Raw genomic sequence first — 22,817 nt, 5'->3', positions numbered from 1 at the left:
TTTCTTTACATTATAGTTCTCGAAAACAAAACAAGGATGTTTCTAAATGTCTCTAGACTGAAAATAGGTTTATGATTTTAGATGTGGTGAGGTTGCCTAGATTGATGTATACACTTACATGCTTCAGTAAACTAAAGTTAATATACCAAAACATTTTGTGTGTATGTTTTAAAAAAAAAAAGTGTTTGATTTCATTTATTTCTGATTTTATAGAACATATGTCATTTACACCACATTTAATATTGACTAATTCTAGTATTCATCTGTTTGCATAATGATTGCTTTTGGTATGATTTTAGTGTATTGAGCAGTGTGTCAGATCCAGAAAGGACAGTACAACGTGCAACGTGTAATTCATTCCAAGTCCTTAGAAGTTGAAAATTTTGCTATTTTATTTAGCTATTTATCTCTATTTTATTTAGCTATTTTTGTCTTAATTATAATGGAACTTGCACTACCCTTTCATCGTTGTCATATGTTCCGTTATAAGAGTCAATTTTGAATGCCTTTGTGATATTTTCCAAAAACACATTTCTGGAGGTCACTAGCATAAAACAAAATAGGAAAACTCCAGTAAACTCGATATTATTGTATTTGCGATAATACTGATAACTGCAATTGTGTGGGTTTTTACTATTTATGTATTACAATGATGAGGGGAAAGCGACCAACGAAAAGTGCAAGTGGTGGTGCCAGGAAATGAAACAAAATTGATTTTGAAATGAAGATGAAAATTATTAAGAAGTACGAAGCAGGACAAAGTTTGTCATCTATTGCAAGGGAATTTAGGTCTCGCTGCTTCAACAGTGAATACAGTTTTAAAGGACAGCACGCGTATAAAAGAACATGTTAAAGGATCAATGCATTTGAGATCAACAGTGATCAAAAAACAGCATTCAGGTACTGTATCGAAGATAGAACAGCTGTTAATCATATGGATGGAAAATCATATTCAGAAGAGGGTGACACTGATTTTAATGACAATCAACAAGTATTTATAAAGCAAAAGCAACAAGTATTTATAAAGATATTAAGGATAAGTACTGCGAATCCCAACCAAAGTTCGTGACAAGCAAAGGATGGTTTAATAGGTTCAAGCATCGTGTTAGTTTCCATACATTAAAGTATGCAGTGAAGTCGCCGGTGCTGATTCTGCAGCTGCATTGAAATTTTGTGATGTGTAGGAAAAAAATTATTGATGAAGGCGGCTATTCAGCGCAGCAAATTTTTAACGTTTACGAGACTGCTGTGTATTGGGAAAAAAAATACCGGATTGAGCATACATTGTCAAAGAGGAAAAGATAGTGCCAGGTTTCAAGGCTCCAAAAGATACGGCTGTGCTCTTGCTTGGGGATAATGCAGCAGGAGCATTAGCATTTGCATTAGCAAAGGCACATGATGCAAGAAAGCAAGCTTATATAGCATCAGCCAAAAAAAAAAAAAAAAATTCACCCATCCACTGACTCCACATGTTTGTCAAGTTCTGCCTTGAATCTATTTAAACTATCAACTTCTACAATAACAGATGGAACTTTGTTATTACAGTCAACCATCCGCTGGCTAAAGGCAAACCTCCACACATCTATCCTACAACCATCTTTCCTCAATTTGAATTTATGCTTTCTCAGGCGATTATTCTGAGCAAGAGGAAGAATCCCATCCGCATTGAGGATGCTCAAACCATTCAAGGCTTTATACACCTCAATCAGATCACCTCGCAGGTAACTTTTTTTTTTTTTTTTTTTTTTTTTATGGGAACCCCAAACATGAGAGGTATTAGTACTTAGTACCGTGCTTGGGTTGGAGGTTGAGAAGACGAAAGAAGATATTTGTTGACATTGGACTTGAACTTCTGTAGATTGTAATTTTCAGGAAATACGTATGAAGGAAGGTTGTTCCAGAAAACGGCAGTTGGATGAATAAATGAGGAAGATGAAAAGTTGGTTCTGTGGGTTTGAAGTTGGACAGTAAATGGATGTTGGCTGGTGGCGGCACGTGTTCAGACTGTTTTGAAAGAGAGAGCGGGAATTATAGAAGCCAATTCAGAAGAACAGTGCCCATGGAAGTATCTGTAAAAGAGGCATGCAGCAGAAACAGTGCGTCTATGAGAAAGCGAGTGGAGAGACTCTGTTAGAGATGAGTCATTAATTCACCTAACTGCCCTCTTCTGAATGGAATCAAGAAGCCTGAGAGAGGTTTTGGGGGCACCACCCCAAATGTGGGAACAATATTCCATGGCAGGGCGGATTTGCGATTTATACAGAGTGACCAGCTGTTTGGAAGGAAAGTAACGCCGAGAGCGAAAGAGAAAACCAAGTTTTTTAGATGCAGAGGAAGCAATATTTGTAATGTGCTTGTGCCAAGAGAGATTAGAAGTCAGGGTAATCCCCCAAAAGAGATATATCCTTTTGCCTAGAAATTGGAGTGTCACTAAAGATAAGCATAGGAGCAGAAGAATCCTTTTTGCGAGATATAAGACAAGACTGAGTTTTAGAAGGGTTGAAATCAACTAAGTTGTCTTTGCCCCACTGGAGAATTACCTGAAGATCGGCATTTAAGGAATTGGTAGCAGATTTTCGAGAAGTTGAAGCTGATTGAGCAGGACAGGATTTCTCAAAACGGAAAGTTGAATGCAGTGTGCTATCATCGGCAAAACTATGGATAGGATTTCCAGTCAATGGAAGAAGGTCATTGATATACAAGAGGAAAAGAGTGGGGGAAAGAACTGAACCTTGGGGGACACCGGCATTAGAGGAGAAGTTAGAAGACAGAGAGCCATCTACCATCACCCTCAGTTAGCGATCAGAGAGAAAACTGGATAACCAATTACTAAAAACAGTTGGCAAACCATAAGATGGAAGCTTGTTTAGAAGACCTTTATGCCAAACACGATCAAAAGCCTTTGAGATGTCAAGAGCAACTACTTGTGTTTCACCGAACTGTTCCATTGAAGTAGTCCATAAATGGGTAACATAAGCCAGGATATCACCAGTGGATCGACACTGACGGAATCCATACTGGTGATCGTTGATCAGACGGAAGGTTTCTAAGTAGTTTAAGAGTTGGCGGTTAATAGATTTCTCCATTACTTTAGAAAGAGTAGAAGTAATTGCAATGGGATGATAATTGGATGGGAGGGATTTGTCACCCTTTTTAGGAACTGGCTGGATATGAGCAAATTTTCAAGCAGAAGGAAAAACACCTTTGGAATAAGAAAGTGAAAAAAGGCGGCAAAGAATAGGAGTAAGTTCAGGAGCACAGATTTTGAGAACAAGTGGAGAAATACCATCAGGACCTGGAGCTTTCTTAGCATCAAGATTCATCAAAATCCTTCTGATATCGTTTTGACAGAAGACCACAGGAGGCATTGAATGGACCGTGTTGTTGGGAATGGTGGGAGGTATTTTACCAAATTCATTAATGCATGAGCTGGAAGAAAAATGGGATGCTAGCAGGTCAGCTTTATCCTTGGCTGAAGTGACAACAGAACTATCTGGTTTGGACAGAGGTGGAAGCAGAGATGGGCAAAAGTTGCGGCCAATAGCTTTGGCAAGAGACCAGAATGCTCGGCTACCATTAGGGCAAGAAGCAAGTTTTCTACTCTTAGCCTGTTCAAACTCTAGTTTGGACTGATTAATGACTGCTTTACAATTGTTGCGAGCTTTGGTGTAGGCAGAAAATGAAACTGAAGAATTAGAAACAAGCCAATTATGATATGCAACATTCTTCTCTTGAACAGCCTTAGCACATTTATTGGTAAACCAAGGTTTAGATAAAGGACGAGATTTTAAAGTGGAGTGTGGGATAAAGGATTCCATTCCTGCAAGAATAATTTCACTGACACGATCTGAGCAAACGTTGACATCAGAAGTTTTGAAACAGTAATCCGACCAAGGAAAAGAAGAAAAGAAGTCTCGCAGGTCATCCCATTTTGCATTCTTATAATGCCAAACAACACGAGGTTGGGAATAGCCATGAGATAAAGGTTCCATTGGAGAAGAGACAATCACCAAGTTGTGATCTGAAGTGCCTAAAGGACCTCTTACTTCGACCGTGTGCTTAGAAGGGTTGTTTGTGAGAAAAAGATCAAGCGTATTGGCTGTATGATTCGGATTGTCCGGTATTCTTGTAGGTAAATGAACAATCTGCGCTAGGTCATTAGTAATTGCAAAAGCCTCAGCATCTCGACCTGCTGGGTCGGTGTGACTAGAAAACGGGAGCCAGCTGGAGTTGTGAAGATTAAAATCACCAAGGAAAATTACCTCACTGTTAGGAAAGTTGAACTGGAGAAAGTCAAGTTGCAACGAGAGGAAGTCAAAGAGCTCCAAGTGATTAGTGGAGTTGGGAGAACGGTAGAGACAACAGATGAATTTGACACAGTGAGGTAGAGAGATTTTAAGCCAGAGAAGATCAAAGAGAGGAGATTCCAAATTGCCAAGTCTCTGACAGGGAATATCAGAACGGACATATGCACAAGTACCACCTTTGAGGCGAAAGGAATCATACAGCGAATAATTTGGGCATCTGAGATGAGCAGTAGTTGAATCAACCGATAACTGAGATTCTGTCAGAAAAAGTACATGTGGTTTGGCAGACTGAAAGTGGAAATGGACATCGTTTAGATTAGAATTCAGACCATGTATATTTGTGAAATGAATTAGGAAGTCCTTGGGAGGTTTAGATCTTTTCGCAGATAAGCTTGTTCTATTAGTTTGACAATTCATGGTGTATTCAATAGTAAGAAAAAGTGGGTGGGATATGCTGTACGAAGTAATGAAATTTTTGGATATGGCGTACATGTGGTAAGAATATACCCAGATCCTTGACATAACGTGGCCTCGGCAATGCTCCCGCAAACACACTACTCTGACTCTCTACAGTCATTATCTGGCAGAGCAGAGGTAGCAAGATGATACACTAGCTGATCCGGAAGCCTCCTAGAGAGTTACCAATAGGTTTGGTCCTGTGTACTAACTTGCGGCCGGCCTGCGAACACCATTTTAGAGTTGTACCCTTGAAATGTAAGGCGTACTGGATCTCGCCACGACATTCATCATAACCTCAAAAGTCATCAATCATACTGCATGATGGAAGAGATAGGGAAGGGTTGACCGGAACTTAGCTCTAGAGACTAAACATGGGTTCCACCACTTCAAGCCTCCAATAAGCAAAGTGGTGGTATTTCACCGGTTGATGAGAGTCATCTACCACCTAGTACTGCCTGGTAACATAGAGGGGCGGCGTTCCGCCATGTGGTGTGGGCGCCACACCTCGACCCCTGCTTACGTTGGTTCACACTTGGGTGGTCACCCACCATGTGCTTGTGCATGGAGGTTATACCCAGGATTACTAACAGTCCCACCATCGTGAAGGTGCAAGCAGAGGATTTGGCTGTCACAGACCGTCCGGACTTCGCCGAAATTGGGTCCACTTGACTTGAGTGTCACCCGAATATCAGTTCCATCAGAGTTTTAGACTCCCAGGTAGCAAGTACAGCATGTCTGGCATATCTGAGAGAATGTCTGTGACAACCTCAAGGACCAAACTAGTCTCCAAACACTGTAATTTGCAAAACTTAAACCTTTCTTTGTAAGTGCAACCCTTTGTTCCATTCACTAATCTTGTTGCCCTTCTCTGTACTCGTTCCAACAACACTACATCCTTTTTAAAATGTTGCCTCCAGACCTGTATACAATATTCAAGGTGTGGCCTGACCATTGTCTTATACAAGGTGATAATCACCTCCTTATCCCTGCTAGAAAAATTCCTGTATATCATTTACAAGACACAATGAGCTGCTCTTGCAGACCGTCTGCACTGCTCAGAAAAGGTTGGCAGTGTTGTCAAGGACACTACTGACACTATGCTGCTGCAACAGGATCTGGAAAGGTTGAGTAGATGGGCTGAGAGGTGGCAAATGAAGTTTAACATTGACAAATGTAAAGTACTACACATGGGAAACAGCAACCCCAGAGCAACGTATCAACTCTGTGGTACTACACTGACAGTGGTAGAGAATGAAAGGGACTTGGGGGTGGTTGTGCAGGCAGATATGAAGTTCTCTGAGCAGTGCAGACGGGTTGCAAGAGTAGCTCATGGAGTATTGTCAATGATATACAGGAATTTTTCCAGCAGGGATAAGGAGGTGATTATTCCATTGTATAAGGCAATGGTCAGGCCACACCTAGAGTACTGTATACAGGTCTGGAGGCCTCATTTCAAGAAGGATGTAGAGCTGCTGGAACGAGTACAGAGAAGGTCAACAAGATTAGTGAATGGAACAAAGGGGTGCTCTTACGAAGAAAGGCTTAAGTTTTGCAAATTACAGTGTCTGGAGACTAGGCACCAGCGAGGTGATCTGATAGAGGTGTATAAAGCCTTGAATGGTTTAAGCATGCTCAATGCTGATGGGCTTCTTCCTCTAGCTCAGAAAAATCACCTGAGAGGGCATAAATTCAAATTGAGGAAAGACAGATGTAGGATAGACGTGCGGAAATTTGTTTTTAGCCAGCGGGTGGTTGGTTGGTGGAACAGACTTCCATCCCTTGTGGTGGAGGTTGATAGCCTAAATAAGTTTAAGGCTCAGCTGGACAGGTATTTTGAACGAACAGAGGGGTGAAGTGGAAGTGGGGTTTTTTTTTTTTTTTTTTGGCTGATGCTGCATAAGCTTGCTTTCTTGCATCAAATGCCTCTGCTAATGCTAATGCAATTACCCCCAGGTCCTTTTCATTCTCTACCACTGTCAGTGTGGTACAACAGAGTTGATACATTACTCTGGGATTACTGCTTCCCATATGTAGTACTTTATGTTTGTCAATGTCAAACTTCATTTGCCACCTCTCAGCCCATCAGCTCAACTTTTCTAGATCAATTGCAGCAGTGTACTGTCATTAGTGTCATTAACAACCCTGCCAACCTTCGTATCGTCTGCAAACTTGGACATTAAGCCTGATATACGATCATCAATATCATTTATAAATACAGAAAACAACAATGGACCCAACACGGAACCCTGAGGGACTCTGCTAATAACACTAGTCCATGAAGAGCAGTGTCCATTGATTACCAGTCTCTGTCTTCTCCCACTCAACGTTCCCTTTATCCATTGCAAAAATTTGCCTTCGTTGCCACGCTGCTCCAATTTGTGCAGCAGTCTTCCATGTGCAACAGCATCAAAGGCTTTTCTAAGATCAAAATATATGATATCAAAGTTATTCTTTGCATCAGTTCCTTTGTGACTACATCATAGTATCCAATCAAATTAGTCAGACAAGACTTCACTTTAGCAAACCCATTCTGTGTCCGAGCTATAACTGAAGTCTTGTCTTGATGATCCTGCAGTGCTTCTTTAACCAGTCCCTCCATTAATTTCCCTTGAACAGAAGTTAAACTAATGGGTCTGTAATTACCTGTGTTTCCCTTTGATCCTCCTTTTTGGATTGTGGTCCCATTTGCACATCTCCAGTCCTGGGAAGCTCTCATAATTATGGCTAAGGGTTTGCTTACTTCCTTTGCTGCCTCCTTTAATATAACTGGATAGATTCCATCCACTCCAGGTGCTTTTCTTATTTTTATCTTCATCAGTTTCCCCTCAACTTTACTCTCAGTTATTACAAGGTTATCTAGCTTACTGCCAGAGTTGAATATACCTCTGGCATTACCTTTCCTGAATAACTCCTCATGTGTGAATGTAGATGCAAAATATTCATTTAGTTTGGTAGCTACCTGAGCAGGATCATCAACGGTTGCAACAGTTCCCTCATGTGTGAATGTAGATGCAAAATATTCATTTAGTTTGTTAGCTACCTGAGCAGGATCTTCAAGTGGACCAATCTGATTCATCCCCTTCCTTCTAGAGTTTTCATAAGTAAAGAACTCTTTGCTGTTTTTCTTTGCATCCTTTGCCAAAGATTTCTCGTAATCTGCCTTCGCCTGCTTAACCTCCTTTGTAACTTGGTTACTGACCAGCTTATATCTATCTTAGGCCTCTGGTTACATGTTAATTTATATGTATCCCATGCATTTTTCTTCTCTGTCACATGTCTGATTACTTCATCTGACATCCATTCAGGTCTAAATCTTGAACAATATTTTTTTGTTGGTATGAAAAGCCTAGTAGCTTCCAAGATTAATTATTTGAATGCTTCCCATTTTGAATTTGCTTTTGGTAACATCATCACTTGGTTCCACCATATAGAATTTAAATACTGTCACAGATCACCATAGTCACCTTTACGAAAGCAAAAACCCTTCCCTTTACCCTCAATGGTAGTTACCTCTTTGAGCGGCGCCTCCGTAGCCAGGTGGGAAGGAGCAACAGTGCGTAGCACATGCTTTTTGATTAGACCGGGGTTCGAGCCTGTCACCACCAAATACGGATGTGGAAAGGTCAGCGAATGACCACCGCATATCCCGGAGCAATATGGCCTTAGTTGCTAATGCTCCTAAAAAAAAACCAAAACAACAACAACCTCTTTGAGTAAATCCCACTTCAGTACATTTTGATCACTGCCACCTAGTTGTTTCTTTATCTGCAGATTCTTGTTGCATGAAGAATCACTACTGATAATCAGATCAAGAGTATTACTCCCTCTGGTTGCCTCCCAAACATGCTGCTGTAGAAAACAATCATCCAATAAATCCACAAAAGCCTTGCTAGTGTGTGAGTGACCAACCCACAAATTCCAGTCAATATCCGGAAAATTAAAATTCCCCATTATAAGACACTAATTTACTGGCCCACTCTATTTCTCTGCACAACTGCTCATTATACTTATCAGATTCGTTAGGCCTATAACACACACCTACTGATTTTTCCTTTGCCAGTCCTTATGTCACACCAAACAGACTCAACATTACATTGTCCACCCATATCAATTGGATGCACTTCCTTAAATTTTGTGTTTCTTAACTAACAGCATAACCCCTCCTCCCTTCCTGTCCTGTCTGTCCTTTGTGTACACATTGTACTCTCCAAATTCCAGTTCTGCACTACTTATGTCTGTGTGACACCATGTCTCTGATATTCCAACAAATCTCCTTTGATGTCTTGACTAGCACTTCAAGCTCATCGAATTTATTAACTATACTCTTAGCACTGGTGTACATGCAAGTATACATGTACCTGTTTCTACTCTTAGTTACCCTAACAGCCCATGTATTTACTTGTTCCAATATGACTCCGGGCAGTCCTGGAAGTTCCCATTGCCTTGGTTTCCAGACTGCTGCTCAATTGCATTTGAATAGAAGTAGTGCAAGAATCACTTTTACCCGTGCCATCGGCTACTGTTAATCTATTAGTCCGTGTATCCCTCCAACCTAGCATTTTCCCGACCCACCTAACTCTGCCTCAATAGCATCAGCAAATATTCTTGGTATGTACTGATTAAAACTACTGCTTATATACCATTCTGGAAATCCTTGTGCATTTAAGGGCATCAATAAAGCCACCCTACCCGTGCATTTCTGATCGAACCAGAGAGCATGGATAACAATATCTCTCTCTCTCTTTGAGGATTGGTTTAAATGCTGCTTCATACTCAAGGCTGACAACGGCGTTCCTTTAAAGATTTTGCTTCTATTAGATAATGCTCCTGGACATCCTACACGTCTAAATGATTTCAATTCAAACATGAGAGTCATATCTCTACCGCCAAACACGTCTTTACTCATCCAACCTATGGGTCAGGGTGTTATTTCGAATTTAAAAGCATACTATTTACACACAACATTTGCTCAGACATTGTCTGCAGTAGACGATGAGAAAAATTCTATGTTAAGAGACTTTCGGAAGTCTTACAGTATTTACCACTCCATCTTAAGCATTAATAAACCCTGGCGGAAATTATTAAAAGTTGTTTAAATGGCGAATGGAAGAAAATATGCCCATGGCGTGTGAAAGGCTTCGAAGGATTCGAAAAAGACGAATCACATGAAGAGGTTACAGATAAGATTGTAAAGGTTGCAGAGCTGCTTCAGTTGGAGGTTGATGCAAAGACATGGAGGAGTTAATATAGGAAGAAGAGAAGGAATTATCTAATGAAGAACTTATTGTCTTGTAGGCAGCGATACTGAAAGAAGAAAATGCTGACAAAAGTTCAAGATGAACCAAATGAGGAGCCAAGATGCTTCATCACCAGAGAGATGGCAATGGCAATTTTGTGAAATTGCCTCAGCAATGCCGAGGTTTGAGTAGATGCATCCTGACAGCGAACTATTCTTAAAAGTTAACAGAGGGGGTGAATGATATACTTACTTGCTACAAAGAAATCTATGACGAAAAGAAAAAAACCATAGTCTTGTCATCCATTAATATGTTATTTCATAAGGTTGAGCAGCTGATCCCTTCTAAATCTCTACGGCCCTTAACCTCCGCTGCGGTGTACTTATCAGCTGAGACGTCGATTCTGCCAACGTTGCTCGAGAGGTAAAACTTACTGACGGTTATGCCTGTCTCCTATGTTTTTTTGTAATTTTGAAATTTTTTAAATTGCATGCTTTTGTAATTTTTCCTGTGCATGAGATGAAAAATTGAATATATAATTCTGTTTACATGTTCATTGAACATTTTTTTTTTTTTTTTTTTTTTTTCCCTCTTGCTTCAATCAAATTCAGTCCCGGGTGCCAAGCGTTTCCGTGGCCAAGCGATTCTTGCGTGTTTATAAAGCGCTTTTCCTCGAAGTGACAGAGTTTTCCTTGTTTTTCTCGTAGAATTAAAATTTTCTGTTAAGTAGCTCTACTTACTTAAAAACATCAGAAGAGAGCCCAGAAGAAGGCAAGTACCTTTTTCTTTAATTTAGCTAGCCATACTAACTTACTAACTCTATGCTTGGCCACCAAGCGGCACTGCTGCTGCTTCCCCATGGCGGGGGCCCATACCTGGGTGGTAAAGGCAAACCCCCAGGGCCAAAAAGGAGCGATCATGGATGAAAATCATTATCCAAACTTAGAGCCTTTGAGCTCAAGAGCGGAAGCTTCTAACACTGACCATGACTCAAGTCAACCTAAACGACTGCGAAGAGAAGCAGCATGTCATGATGATTGTCCAAACTTCCTGGTGATTCATTCCCTATCTGCCCAACCTGTAGGTAAGTTGTCACCATTCTTAATTCAGAAAATCTTGGAGTCAATTGCTGGATCTCCAAAAATGGTTTAAAGATTGCAATCCGGAGACCTTCTGATAGAAACAGCCACCTCAAAACATTCTGAGCAGCTGTTAAAAACAACAACATTTGGTGGGCTGACAGTAGAAATTACTCCCCACAAAACACTAAATTCATCAAAAGGTGTCATTAGCGAGTGGGACCTAATTACAGTCTCCGAAGAAGAACTACTCCAAGAACTCAGCAGTCAGAAAGTAGTAAATGTAAAACGGATCATGACGAAAAAAGATGGAAATCTTACTCCAACAAGATCCACCATTCTGACATTTAGCACTCCAGACTTACCATCCTCTATTAAAGCTGGTTATTGAAACTGTCGGATTCGACCATACATCCCGAATCCTGTTCGTTGCTTTAAATGTCAGAAATATGATCGAAATTGCTAAATATGATCCATCACAGTGCTCTGAGGACTGCGCTGGGAGCTTTCAGGACTTCTCCGATCCAAGATATTGAAGCGCATGATCCCCCATTACACCTGTGTAGAAAAACACTACTGCTTCACTACGCTGCTAAGATCCAGAGTCTACCATCGCACCCAAGTTGGGAGTATCTCTATAATACTGGTTGGGATGCCTTCCATGAGAGCAAGCCAAATGAAAATAGACCCGCTTCTCTCAGGATCAAAGAGCTTATTCAGACTTGGAATGTCAATTTAAATGAAATTTTCCAAGACACAACTACACCTGTTGCTCCTTGGACATATGTGTCTGTCTCTCAAGATACATACTTCCTCCAGTGGGGGAAAAATATACCTTCCTGCAATATCAGACAGTTACATTCAGCTCATGCTATGAACAACCATGCCTGTAAAATTTATACAGATGGTTCAAAAACTGAGAGTATGGTAAGTGTTGTGGCAGTTTTTCCTTTATGTACAAGTTCAGCCACACTACCGCTTGCTTGCAGCATCTTCACAGCCGAATTATGTGCCATTAAGTTAGCGCTTAGTAAGATAATTGAGCTTTCCATCTCATCTGCCATAATTTACACAGATTCTCTTAGTGCTGTCTCTGCCATAATGAAGAATTCCTCCATTTCTCATCCTACATTGAAACAGATTCATTCCCAGCTATTCGCTTGCAGTGTGTCCAATCAGTCAATCAGTTTTTGCTGGATCCCTGGCCATTCAGGCATTCTGGGAAATGAAAGTGCTGACTTTGCCGCTAAACATCCTCAACCTGCTCACTCACAGCATCCTCAGGTTCCTTTCTCTGATTTTAAGTCTGTCATATGCAAAGCCTGCTACGATAAATGGTCACAGACCTGGAAAAGTGACACTAACAATAAACTTTACCAGATAAAAGAAGATCCAAAGCTGTGGCTGTGTGGCTTCCGAAGAAACAAATGAGAAGAAGTGGTACTGGCAAGACTCAGAATTGGACATGCTCACCATACTCATCTCTTCCTATTATTGGGTGAAAGCCCACCACAGTGCTCATCCTGTCAGACGCAACTTACAGTCTGTCATTTCCTGGTTGATTGATTGTCCCTTACATTCAACCATCTGGTCAAACACTTTTCAGTCACTCTCTACATTGAATATATCACCTGATTTATCTCGCATCTTAGGAAATGAAGCAAATATTGAAGAACTTTTATTATATCTAAAACATATTGGTTTGTACAGAAGCATATAATTTAATCTCTTTAACAATATGCTTTTTGTCAATTAACGATGAAGAGACACAATTTGGTCATAGTAGCCCTTGTGTCGTTAAACAGAACAACAACAACATCAATCAAATTCAGCATGCATCGTTGTGAGTGCTGCATAAACATTTAGGGAAATTCAGACTTACGTAAATCGGGGAGTAGCTGTATTGCACATACATATAAATACAATTACTACATAGGTTTTTATGTTTAATAATAAAAAAATTGTAGTAGAAACTTTTAACTTTTTATTGTTCAATAAAAAGAGGAGTAAAATTTAAACACTTAACAAGTTAAGTTTAAGTCTGCGTTTATATTACCCATTTTCTTGGTTTATTATTATTAAAAAAATTTTTAGCACTACTTTAGAAAATATTGCATCTGAAAATGAGGCCCACTCCTTGAGTGAGGCCCCTGGCCATGGCCGATTTGGCATTTGCATTAACACAGCCCTGTTATGGATAAAAAGTATGGTAAACCATGAATAAAATACAATAGAAAATTCTTATCTCGTTACTAATTAAATTGTATATATTTTCACATTTGATTCTAGTCATTAATGTGCTTTTCTGTAAGATTCTTAACTGTTTAGCTAATATTTTAAATTCTTTGACATAAAAAAAGAATTTTCTATTGTATGTTATTCATGGTTTGCCATACATTTTTTATACATAACATAACTTTTGTTGCGAATATTAGGTTAACATAAGGTTTATTTAACCAGTTTAGTTTGCTAAGCATCTTCTTTTCTTTTTTTTTATCTTTCCTAAACATCTAGTTTTCATTTTCCAGGGCAGTCTCTTCCTTCTCCTCACCTTCCTATCCTCTTTTTCCTTTTTCCTCTCCCTTTCTCTCCTACTTCTCCCACTTATTCCTGTTTCAGTTCTCAAAAGTACCCTCAGGGTTTTCAGGTAATCCCCGAAAACTCCAATAAGAGTCTGGTGTACAGTCCCCGGCACACCTCCACGTGAAAAGAGATGGGGGTCAGGAAGCAGGGTTCCAGGTGTCCCCACCCCCCTGACTGGAAAGTAGCCTATTTAAGTGTATTTTTCTCTTTAGAAGCAGTCTGCCCTGTTAACAAATGCAGACCACAAAGAAAAATTTTATTCCATGAGCCTACACAATCTCTCCATGGCTGAATTGATTGACAAGGCTCTAATCGTGGTTTAAAGCAAAAAGTGCGGACATCTGTGATTAAGGCACTAAACAACTGATCCATAGACGGGACAAATGTGTTACCATACATGGAGAGTATAATAGAAAAGGATTAAAATTCCTGTGAAGTTTTACCTTTCTAGGGATATTATTTCTGATTAAGGGTACAAACTTTTTGATACCCCCTTGTATACATATATGATTAAATTAATCCAAAAAGTAAATAGAGAAATAAAAATTACTGAAATATATATTAAAATAAATAAGAAAAAATAATAGAAAAGCTAACATCAGTGGCAGCAAAAATGCACAATCCATTACGCGGCGTTAGCACATCGGCACGCTACCCCCATTTAAATATGATCAAATTAATCCAAAAATTAAATAGAGAAATAAAAATTTTTTTATTTCTCTTTACCCCCCCCCAGGCGCCTCCATAGCCAGGTGGCCAGAAGCAGCAGTGTGTAGCACACGCTTCGTGATTAGACTGGGGTTCGAGCCCAAGAGCCAAATACGGAGGATGCAGAAAGGTCAGGGAATGACCACTGCATATCCCCGGAGCAATATGGCCTTAGTTGCTAATGCTCCTAAAAAAAAAAAAAAAAAACCCAAACCAAACCTTTATTCCCCCCCCCCCCATATTTTTCATTTATTGTTAATTTATTTGGTTCAGTTCATTTTCACCCTACTGGTTTGCCATGCTACTAGCAATATCCTATTTTAATTTAGCTTATATATATAAGCTAAATTAAAATTAAATTTATATATATATACAGGGTGTCTCAAAAATATTGGTACAAACGTTTAGGGGAGGTAGGTAGCATCTAAAGAAATGCGAATCGCATAGGAACCTATAACCGGAAATGTCACTGGAAAGTAGTAGCAGAGCCACAAGAAGCAGAAATGACACAAGACAGTAATTAGTGGCAAACATTTATTTGACATAATATTAACAATGGAGTATGAGATGGATGCATTTCATGATGTTACAACAGATGCTCGAAGGTTCCACCATGAGATGCGATGCATGCATGACACCGACGCAGCATGGATTGGCGGACACAGTTGAACACACCTGGAGTTTCTTTGACAGTAGCAGCAGCGCAGACGAGTCTTGCCACGAGATTCATACACGATAGATTTGAGAGCCCCCACAGAAAGAAATCAAGTCTCGATAAATCAGGTGAGCATGGGGGCCAGGCAACGGGTCCACCCCGGCCAATCCATAGATGCCCAAAATGCCTGTTCAAATAGTCACAAACACACCTTCCATAATGGGCAGGCGCCCCGTCTGCCCATTATGGAATTTGAAACCAAATTTTGCCTCTCACATTTGCTGGAACATCGTCAAGTAACCATGGTAGAACTTGTTCAAGAAAGATCCGATATTTAGCGAAGTTCATGCAGGATGGTAACAGGTATGGGCCGACTAAGCAGTCACCGACCATACCTGCCCGCACATTTATTGTGAAGTGATGTTGTGCCGCATGGGGGCGCACACCGTGTGGGTTGACATGAGCATTGTGCTGATTGAATAAGCCTTCCCGAGTGAAATAAGCCTGATCCGTGAACAAAACATAGGCTGGAAAATTCAAGTCTTGAACACTTTCTTGGAGAAACCACTGTGCAAAATCCACATGTGCAGGATGATCTTGGGGAAGCAGTAACTGAACCCTTTGGAGATAAAAGTGGTGTAAGGAATCGTTGTGCCAGACACGCTGTACACTGCAACGAGTCCCTCCTAAGGCAGAGGCAACGGCACATGTGCTGGTAGTAGGATTATTCTGGAAGGCATTCAACACACTTTTTTCCATGGCAGGAGTTTGCTTCGAACGTGGTCTGCCCGCATAATCGCACAAATTTTGATGCACACACACAAAGAAACGGTGGTCCGGTACATGTCTGTCTGGGAAACGTTCTCCATAAATTCGTTGAGCAGCTTGTCCATTGCCCTCTGCTAATCCGTACGCTAGGTGCATGTCTGCCAGCTCACAGTTCATATATCGATGCATGCTTTTCGTGCGGCGACTACTGCTTGAATGAGTAAACCAGAAATTTTCCCTCTCGCGAACTGATGAACAGCGGCATCTACCGACTTACGGTGACATTTCTAGTTATGGGTTCCTAAGCGATTCACATTCCTTGATGTTACCTACCTCCCCTAAACATTTGTACAATATTTTTAGACGCCCTGTATATATATAAAGCTGTTAATGCTTTGGACACTGGATGCTGCAGCTATTGGCATTACAAAGAACTTATAGCATGGGGTTTTTCTTTGAGCAGTGCAATTGAAGAGGTAGAGAAAGTTCAGTTAGAAATTTTAACAATTCGTGGAGATATAGGAGGTAAAATAAGAAATAAATTTGATAATATTTTATTAAAAACTCAAAGATTTCATAATTTAAGGAAAATAGCCGAATCTTGTACGGAATAGTATACTCTAGTGCTACAGCATACTTAGTTGTCATTAAATATATATCTGGCTTTGTTAATGGAAATGAACAGGAACTTCCATTTCACGTGTCAAACGCACATATTTAAGTTTGCTTCCATTTATCTACAAAGATTATCTGCTTTTAAAATGACTTTTGATGATAAATGAAACAGATTTACATTGGACCGCACTGAAAAATATATTGTTGCCTGTGACAAAGGCTATGGTTATTCTACATAAAATTATACTGTTCTAAAACTTTCAGATTTATTACTTTTAAATCCTGAATACAAATAAATTGCAATTCAATAAATAAATAAATGTATTATAAATAAATAAATAATATATAATAAATTATAAATAAATAATGGAGTTTTGGCACATTATCATATATTTTATTGAATATTTGCACATATATTATGCCTGTTTTTAGTGAATATTATTTGATGTATGAGTATGCGATATTAATATCTTGCATTTTATATTGTTATTAACAGATGGTAAACCTTTGCCAAAGGATCGATATTCAGTTCTCGGACAAGGGAACTTGTTGATTGAATCTGTTAAAGTGGAAGATACCGGTGTATATGTATGCACTGCTGAAGTTACAGATCCACAGGCAGAAAAAGTTTATAATATATCACAGCAAACTCTGCTTACTGTACATGGTATTTATCATTATAGCTTCCTTTTGTTCTTTAGAGTTTTTGTATTGCATTATGTTGCATATTATCTTTTTGATATAATGATTGAAAAAGTATTATGTAAAAAAAATTAAATGGACAAAGTTCTAATTAAAATTTTGTTTTTTGTCTTGAACATTCTGAGTGTTGCTTATTTTTAATATTCTTATTTTTAGTTCTCTGTTTAGCTTTAATTATAGCTGTCTACAGATTTCAGATGTTTTAATGTTTGTAATGTGCCTTCCCTCAATCTCTTTGTGAGAATAAAATGTTCTTGTTTATACTCTGGCACAACAACCAGGTCAGTGGAATTTATTGCAATTTTACAATAAATCAATCAATACAAATGTTAATCATATTTAGTAGTCACAGGCTTGAACCCCGGTTCACTCAAAGAGTGTGTGCTACTGCACTCACGCTCCTGACCACTCTCGATTATTGCAAGCCTAAAAAAATGTTCTTGTTTATACTCCGGCACGACCGCCAGGTCAGCGGAATTTACAGTAAACCAATCAATCAATACAAATGTTAATCGTATTTAGTAGTCATGGGCTTGAACCCTGGTCCACTCAAAGAGCGTGTGCTACTGCACTCGCGCTCTTGACTACTCAACTACGTCATGCCTAATAAATTTTCTGTTTATACTCCGGGACAATCAAACAGTCAAAGGAGTTCACAAGATAGACAGAATACAAGAAACAGCACCGTATTCAGCAGTCATGAGCTTGAACCCTGGTCACCGAAGGCATGTGTACTTATGCACCCGCGCGCCTGACCACTTGGTTACGGCAGATGTACAGTAGAACCTGTTAAAGCAATCACTTGCATATCTAAATTGACAATGTAAGTGGCCACTTTAACAGGTCATTTTAAATTTGATTGTTCTGGCAGAAAATATTGGGATCACTTCCTATGTGTAGAAAACTATGGTGATCAGCTGAGTATTTTGTAACACAACTTTGAATGGGTTTGGTTTTTCCAACTTCTTTGGCAGTACAGTAAAGAATTTAAATGTGTACCTTTTCTTTATTTATTTATTTTCATTTATTTCCAAATAAAAATACTATAATCAGTGCGTTTTTTGAATCAAATGAAATAATACTTTGAAAATCATTATGTTCATGAATTGACAAAATGGAAACATTTTAATTGTCAATAAAAAGACAATATGGAGGACTGTGTATAGTTTTAAATAAATTATTTAATAGGGAATGTTATTGTTCAGTTATAATTAGAAATAAATTATAACAGCTTGGAAATTGGCTGTAAGTAGACTGATAACTGCAGATACAGTACTTGACATGTGTACTATTATATAGTGGATATATACTGGACATAATGAGTCACCTATTCATTTCATCAAAACTCCCATTATTTTGAAGTATGTTTCTGCTATCCCATCCTTAACCCTCAGTATGCTTAGCTCTTCTTTAGCTGTAGTTGGATAAAAAAATTGTGCTATTTTAATAGTAGTTGAAAAGAATTAATGCTTAAAGAAAGGTAGAAGCGATAAATTTTTGAAAACTGCGGAGGTGTCGGAATAAGAAAGAACAACAATAAAATTGATATAAAGCAGGTCTTTGAGTTTTAAAAAATGAAAGAATTAAGTGTCTCCATTTCACGTCTTTTAATTCAAAAAGTAGCCTACCAGTTTGCATAAGAATTTAAAGTGTAAAAATATCCTGTGTCAAAAAAAAAAAAATAAATAAAAAAAAAACCAAATAAAATTGTGAATCAAATGATATGTTACAAGGGGGGGGGGGCTGAATTGTGGTTTTAAATGATTCTTGCTAGTGGTGGGGATAATGTGTTTGAAGATTTAGTCAATGGGGGATGTTACCATATGCAAGTTTGTAGAAGTTTATTGAATTGCAATAATCTTGAATACATGATTATTTCGTCCTTGAGGTTGTCACAGACATTCTCTCAGATATGCCAGACAAGTTGTACTTGCTACCTGGGAGTCTAAAACGCTGATGGAACTGATATTCGGGTGACAATCAACTCAAGTAGACCCAATTTCGGCGAAGTCTGGATGGTCTGTGACAGCCAAATCCTCTGCTTGCACCTTCACGATGGTGGGACTGTTAGTAATCCTGGGTATAACTTCCATGCACAAGTACATGGTGGGTGACCACCCAGGTGTGAACCAATGTAAGCAGGGGTCGAGGTGTGGCACCCACACCACATGGAGGAATGCCGCCCCTCTATGCTACCAGGCAGTACTAGGTGGTAGATGACTCTCATCAACCGGTGAAATACCACCATTTTGCTTATTGGAGGCTTGAAGTGGTGCAACCCATGTTTAGTCTCTAGAGCTAAGTTCCGGTCAACCTTCCCTTTCTCTTCCATCATACAGTATGATTGATGACTTTTGAGGTTATGATGAATGTCGTGGCGAGATCCAGTATTCCTTACATTTCGATAGTTAGTACACCGGACCGAACCTATTGGTAACTGTCTAGGAGGCTTCCGGATCAGCTAGTGTATAATCTTCCTACCTCTACTCTGCCAGATAGTGACTGGAGGGAGTCCAAGTAGTGTGTATGCGGGGAGCATTGTCGAGGCCACGTTATGTCAAGGATCTGGGTATATTCTTACCACGTGTACGCCATATCCAAAAATTTCATTACTTCATACAGCATGTCCCACCCACTTTTTCTTACTATTGAATACACCATGAATTGTCAAACTAATAGAACAAGCTTATCTGCGAAAATATCTAAACCTCCCAGGCACTTCCTAATTCATTTCACAAATATACGTGGTCTCAATTCTAATCTCAACGATGTCCATTTCCACTTGCAGTCTGCCAAACCCCATGTACTTTTTCTGACAGAATCTCAGTTATCGGTTGATTCAACTACTGCTCATCTCAGATGCCCAAATTATTCGTTGTATGATTCCTTTCGCCGCAAAGGTGGTACTTGTGAATATGTCTGTTCTAATATTCCCTGTCAGAGACTTGGCAATTTGGAATCTCCTCTCTTTGATCTTCTCTGGCTTAAACTCTACCTCATTGTCTCAAATTCATCTGTTGTCTCTACCGTTCTCCCAACTCCACTAATCACTTGGAGCTCTTTGACTTCCTCTCTTTGCAACTTGACTTTCTCCAGTCCAACTTTCCTAACAGTGAGGTAATTTTCCTTGGTGATTTTAATCTTCACAACTCCAGCTGGCTTCCGTTTTTCTAGTCACACCGACACAGCAGGTCGAGATGCTGAGGCTTCTGCAATTACTAATGACCTAGCACAAATTGTTCATTTACCTACAAGAATACCGGACAATCCTAATCATACAGCCAATACGCTCGATCTTTTTCTCACAAACAACCGTTCTAAGTACACAGTCGAATTGAGAGGTCCTTTAAGCACTTCAGATCACAACTTGGTGATTGTCTCTTCTCCAATGGAACCTTTATCGCATGGCTATTCCCAACTTCGTGTTGTTTGGCATTACAAGAATGCAAAATGGGATGACCTGCGTGACTTCTTTTCTTCTTTTCCTTGGTCGAATTACTGTTTCAAAACTTCTGATGTCAACGTTTGCTCAGATCGTGTCAGTGTAATTATTATTGCAGGAATGGAATCCTTTATCCCACACTCCACTTTAAAATCTCGTCCTTTATCTAAACTTTGGTTTTCCAATAAATGTGCTAAGGCTGTCCAAGAGAAGAATGTTGCATATCGTAATTGGCTTGTTTCTAATTCTTCAGTTTCATTTTCTGCCTATACCAAAGCTCACAACAATTGTAAAGCAGTTATTAATCAGTCCAAACTAGAGTTTGAACAGGCTAAGAGTAGAAAACTTGCTTCTTGCCCTAATGGCAAGTGAGCATTCTGGTCTCTTGCCAAAGCTATTGGCCGCAACGTTTGCCCATCTCTGTCCAAACCAGATGGTTCTGTTGTCACTTCAGCCAAGGATAAAGCTGACCTGCTAGCATCCCATTTTTATTTCAGCTCGTGTATTAATGATCTTGGTAAAACACCTCCCACCATTCCCAACATGCTCCATTCAATGCCTCCTGTGGTCTTCCATCAAAAGGATATCAGAAGGATTTTGATGAATCTTGATGCTAAGAAAGCTCCAGGTCCTGATGGTATTTCTCCACTTGTTCTCAAAACCTGTGCTCCTGAACTTACTCCTATTCTTTGCCGCCTTTTTTCACTTTCTTATTCCAAAGGTGTTTTTCCTTCTGCTTGGAAATTTGTTCATAACCAGTCAGTTCCTAAAAAGGGTGACAAATCCCTCCCATCCAATTATCGTCCCATTGCAATTAATTCTACTCTTTCTAAAGTAATGGAGAAATCAATTAACCGCCAACTCTTAAACTACCTAGAAACCTTCTGTCTGATCAACGATCGCCAGTATGGATTCCGTCAGTGTTGATCCACTGGTGATATTCTGGCTTATGTTACCCATTTATGGACTAATTCAATGGAAAAGTTCGGTGAAACACAAGTAGTTGCTCTTGACATCTCAAAGGCTTTTGATCGTGTTTGGCATAAAGGTCTTCTAAACAAGCTTCCATCTTATGGTTTGCCAACTGTTTTTAGTAATTGGTTATCCAGTTTTCTCTCTGATCGCTCACTGAGGGTGATGGTAGATGGCTCTCTGTCTTCTAACTTCTCCTCTAATGCCGGTGTCCCCCAAGGTTCAGTTCTTCCCCCACTCTTTTCCTCTTGTATATTAATGACCTTCTTCCATTGACTGGCAATCCTATCCATAGCCGATGATAGCACATTGCATTCCCCTTTCCATTTTGAGAAACCTTGTCCTGCTCAATCAGCTTCAACTTCTGGAAAATCTGCTACCAATTCCTTAAATGCTGATCTTCAGGTAATTCTCCAGTGGGGCAAATACAAATTAGTTGATTTCAACCCTTCTAAAACTCAGTGTTGTCTTATATCTCGCAAAAAGGATTCTTCTGCTCCTATGCTTATCTTTAGGGACACTCAGATTTCTAGGCAAAATGATATATCTCTTTTGGGGGATTACCCTGACTTCTAATCTCTCTTGGCACAAGCACATTACGATATTGCTTCCTCTGCATCTAAAAAACTTGGTTTTCTCTTTCGCTCTCAGCGTTACTTTTCTTCCACACAGCTGCTCACTCTGTATAAATCGCAAATCCGCCCTGCCATGGAATATTGTTCCCACAACTGGGGTGGTGCCCGCAAAACCTCTCTCAGGCTTCTTGATTCCATTCAGAAGAGGGCAGTTAGGTTAATTAATGATTCGTCTCTAACAGAGTCTCTCCACTCGCTGTCTCATAGACATACTGTTTCTGCTGCATGCCTCTTCTACAGATACTTCCATGGGCACTGTTCTTCTGAATTGGCTTCTATAATTCCCGCTCTCCCTTTCAAAACAGTCCGAACACGTGTCGCCACCAGCCAACATCCATTTACTGTCCAACTTCAAACCCATAGAACCAACTTTTAATCTTCCTCATTTATTCATTCAACTGCCGTTTTCTGGAACAACCTTCCTTCATACGTATTTCCTGAAAATTTCAATATACAGATGTTCAAGTCCAATGTCAACAAATATCTTCTTTCGTCTTCTCAACCTCGAACCCAAGCATGGTACTAAGTACTATAGGTTCTAATTCCTCTCGTGTTTGGGGTTCACAAAAAAAAAAAACATATTTAATACAACCCCCCCCCCCTTTTTTTTTTTTGTGGCACAAAATATCTTGTGTTAAATGTGCATTGAGATGAT

At 39.5% G+C, this 22,817-nt stretch overlaps 1 protein-coding gene across 1 annotated transcript in view; it reads left to right on the top strand.

The window, feature by feature from the left end:
• LOC150080206 (protogenin-like) overlaps positions 1–22,817 on the top strand; it is a 393,090-nt gene that overhangs the window by 96,185 nt on the left and 274,088 nt on the right. The window contains exon 6 of the mRNA XM_090380644.1: positions 16,908–17,167. Coding sequence (XP_090236770.1) covers positions 16,908–17,167 — 260 coding nt within the window. The remainder of the gene's footprint in view (positions 1–16,907; positions 17,168–22,817) is intronic.

This window comes from Mastigoproctus giganteus, chromosome 9 (genome assembly GCF_048544385.1).
Source record: "Mastigoproctus giganteus isolate SK-2022 chromosome 9, ASM4854438v1, whole genome shotgun sequence".
NCBI lineage: Eukaryota > Metazoa > Arthropoda > Arachnida > Uropygi > Thelyphonidae > Mastigoproctus > Mastigoproctus giganteus.
The sequence above is the reverse complement of the archived record's forward strand: the minus strand, read 5'-3'. Positions and strand labels throughout refer to the sequence as shown.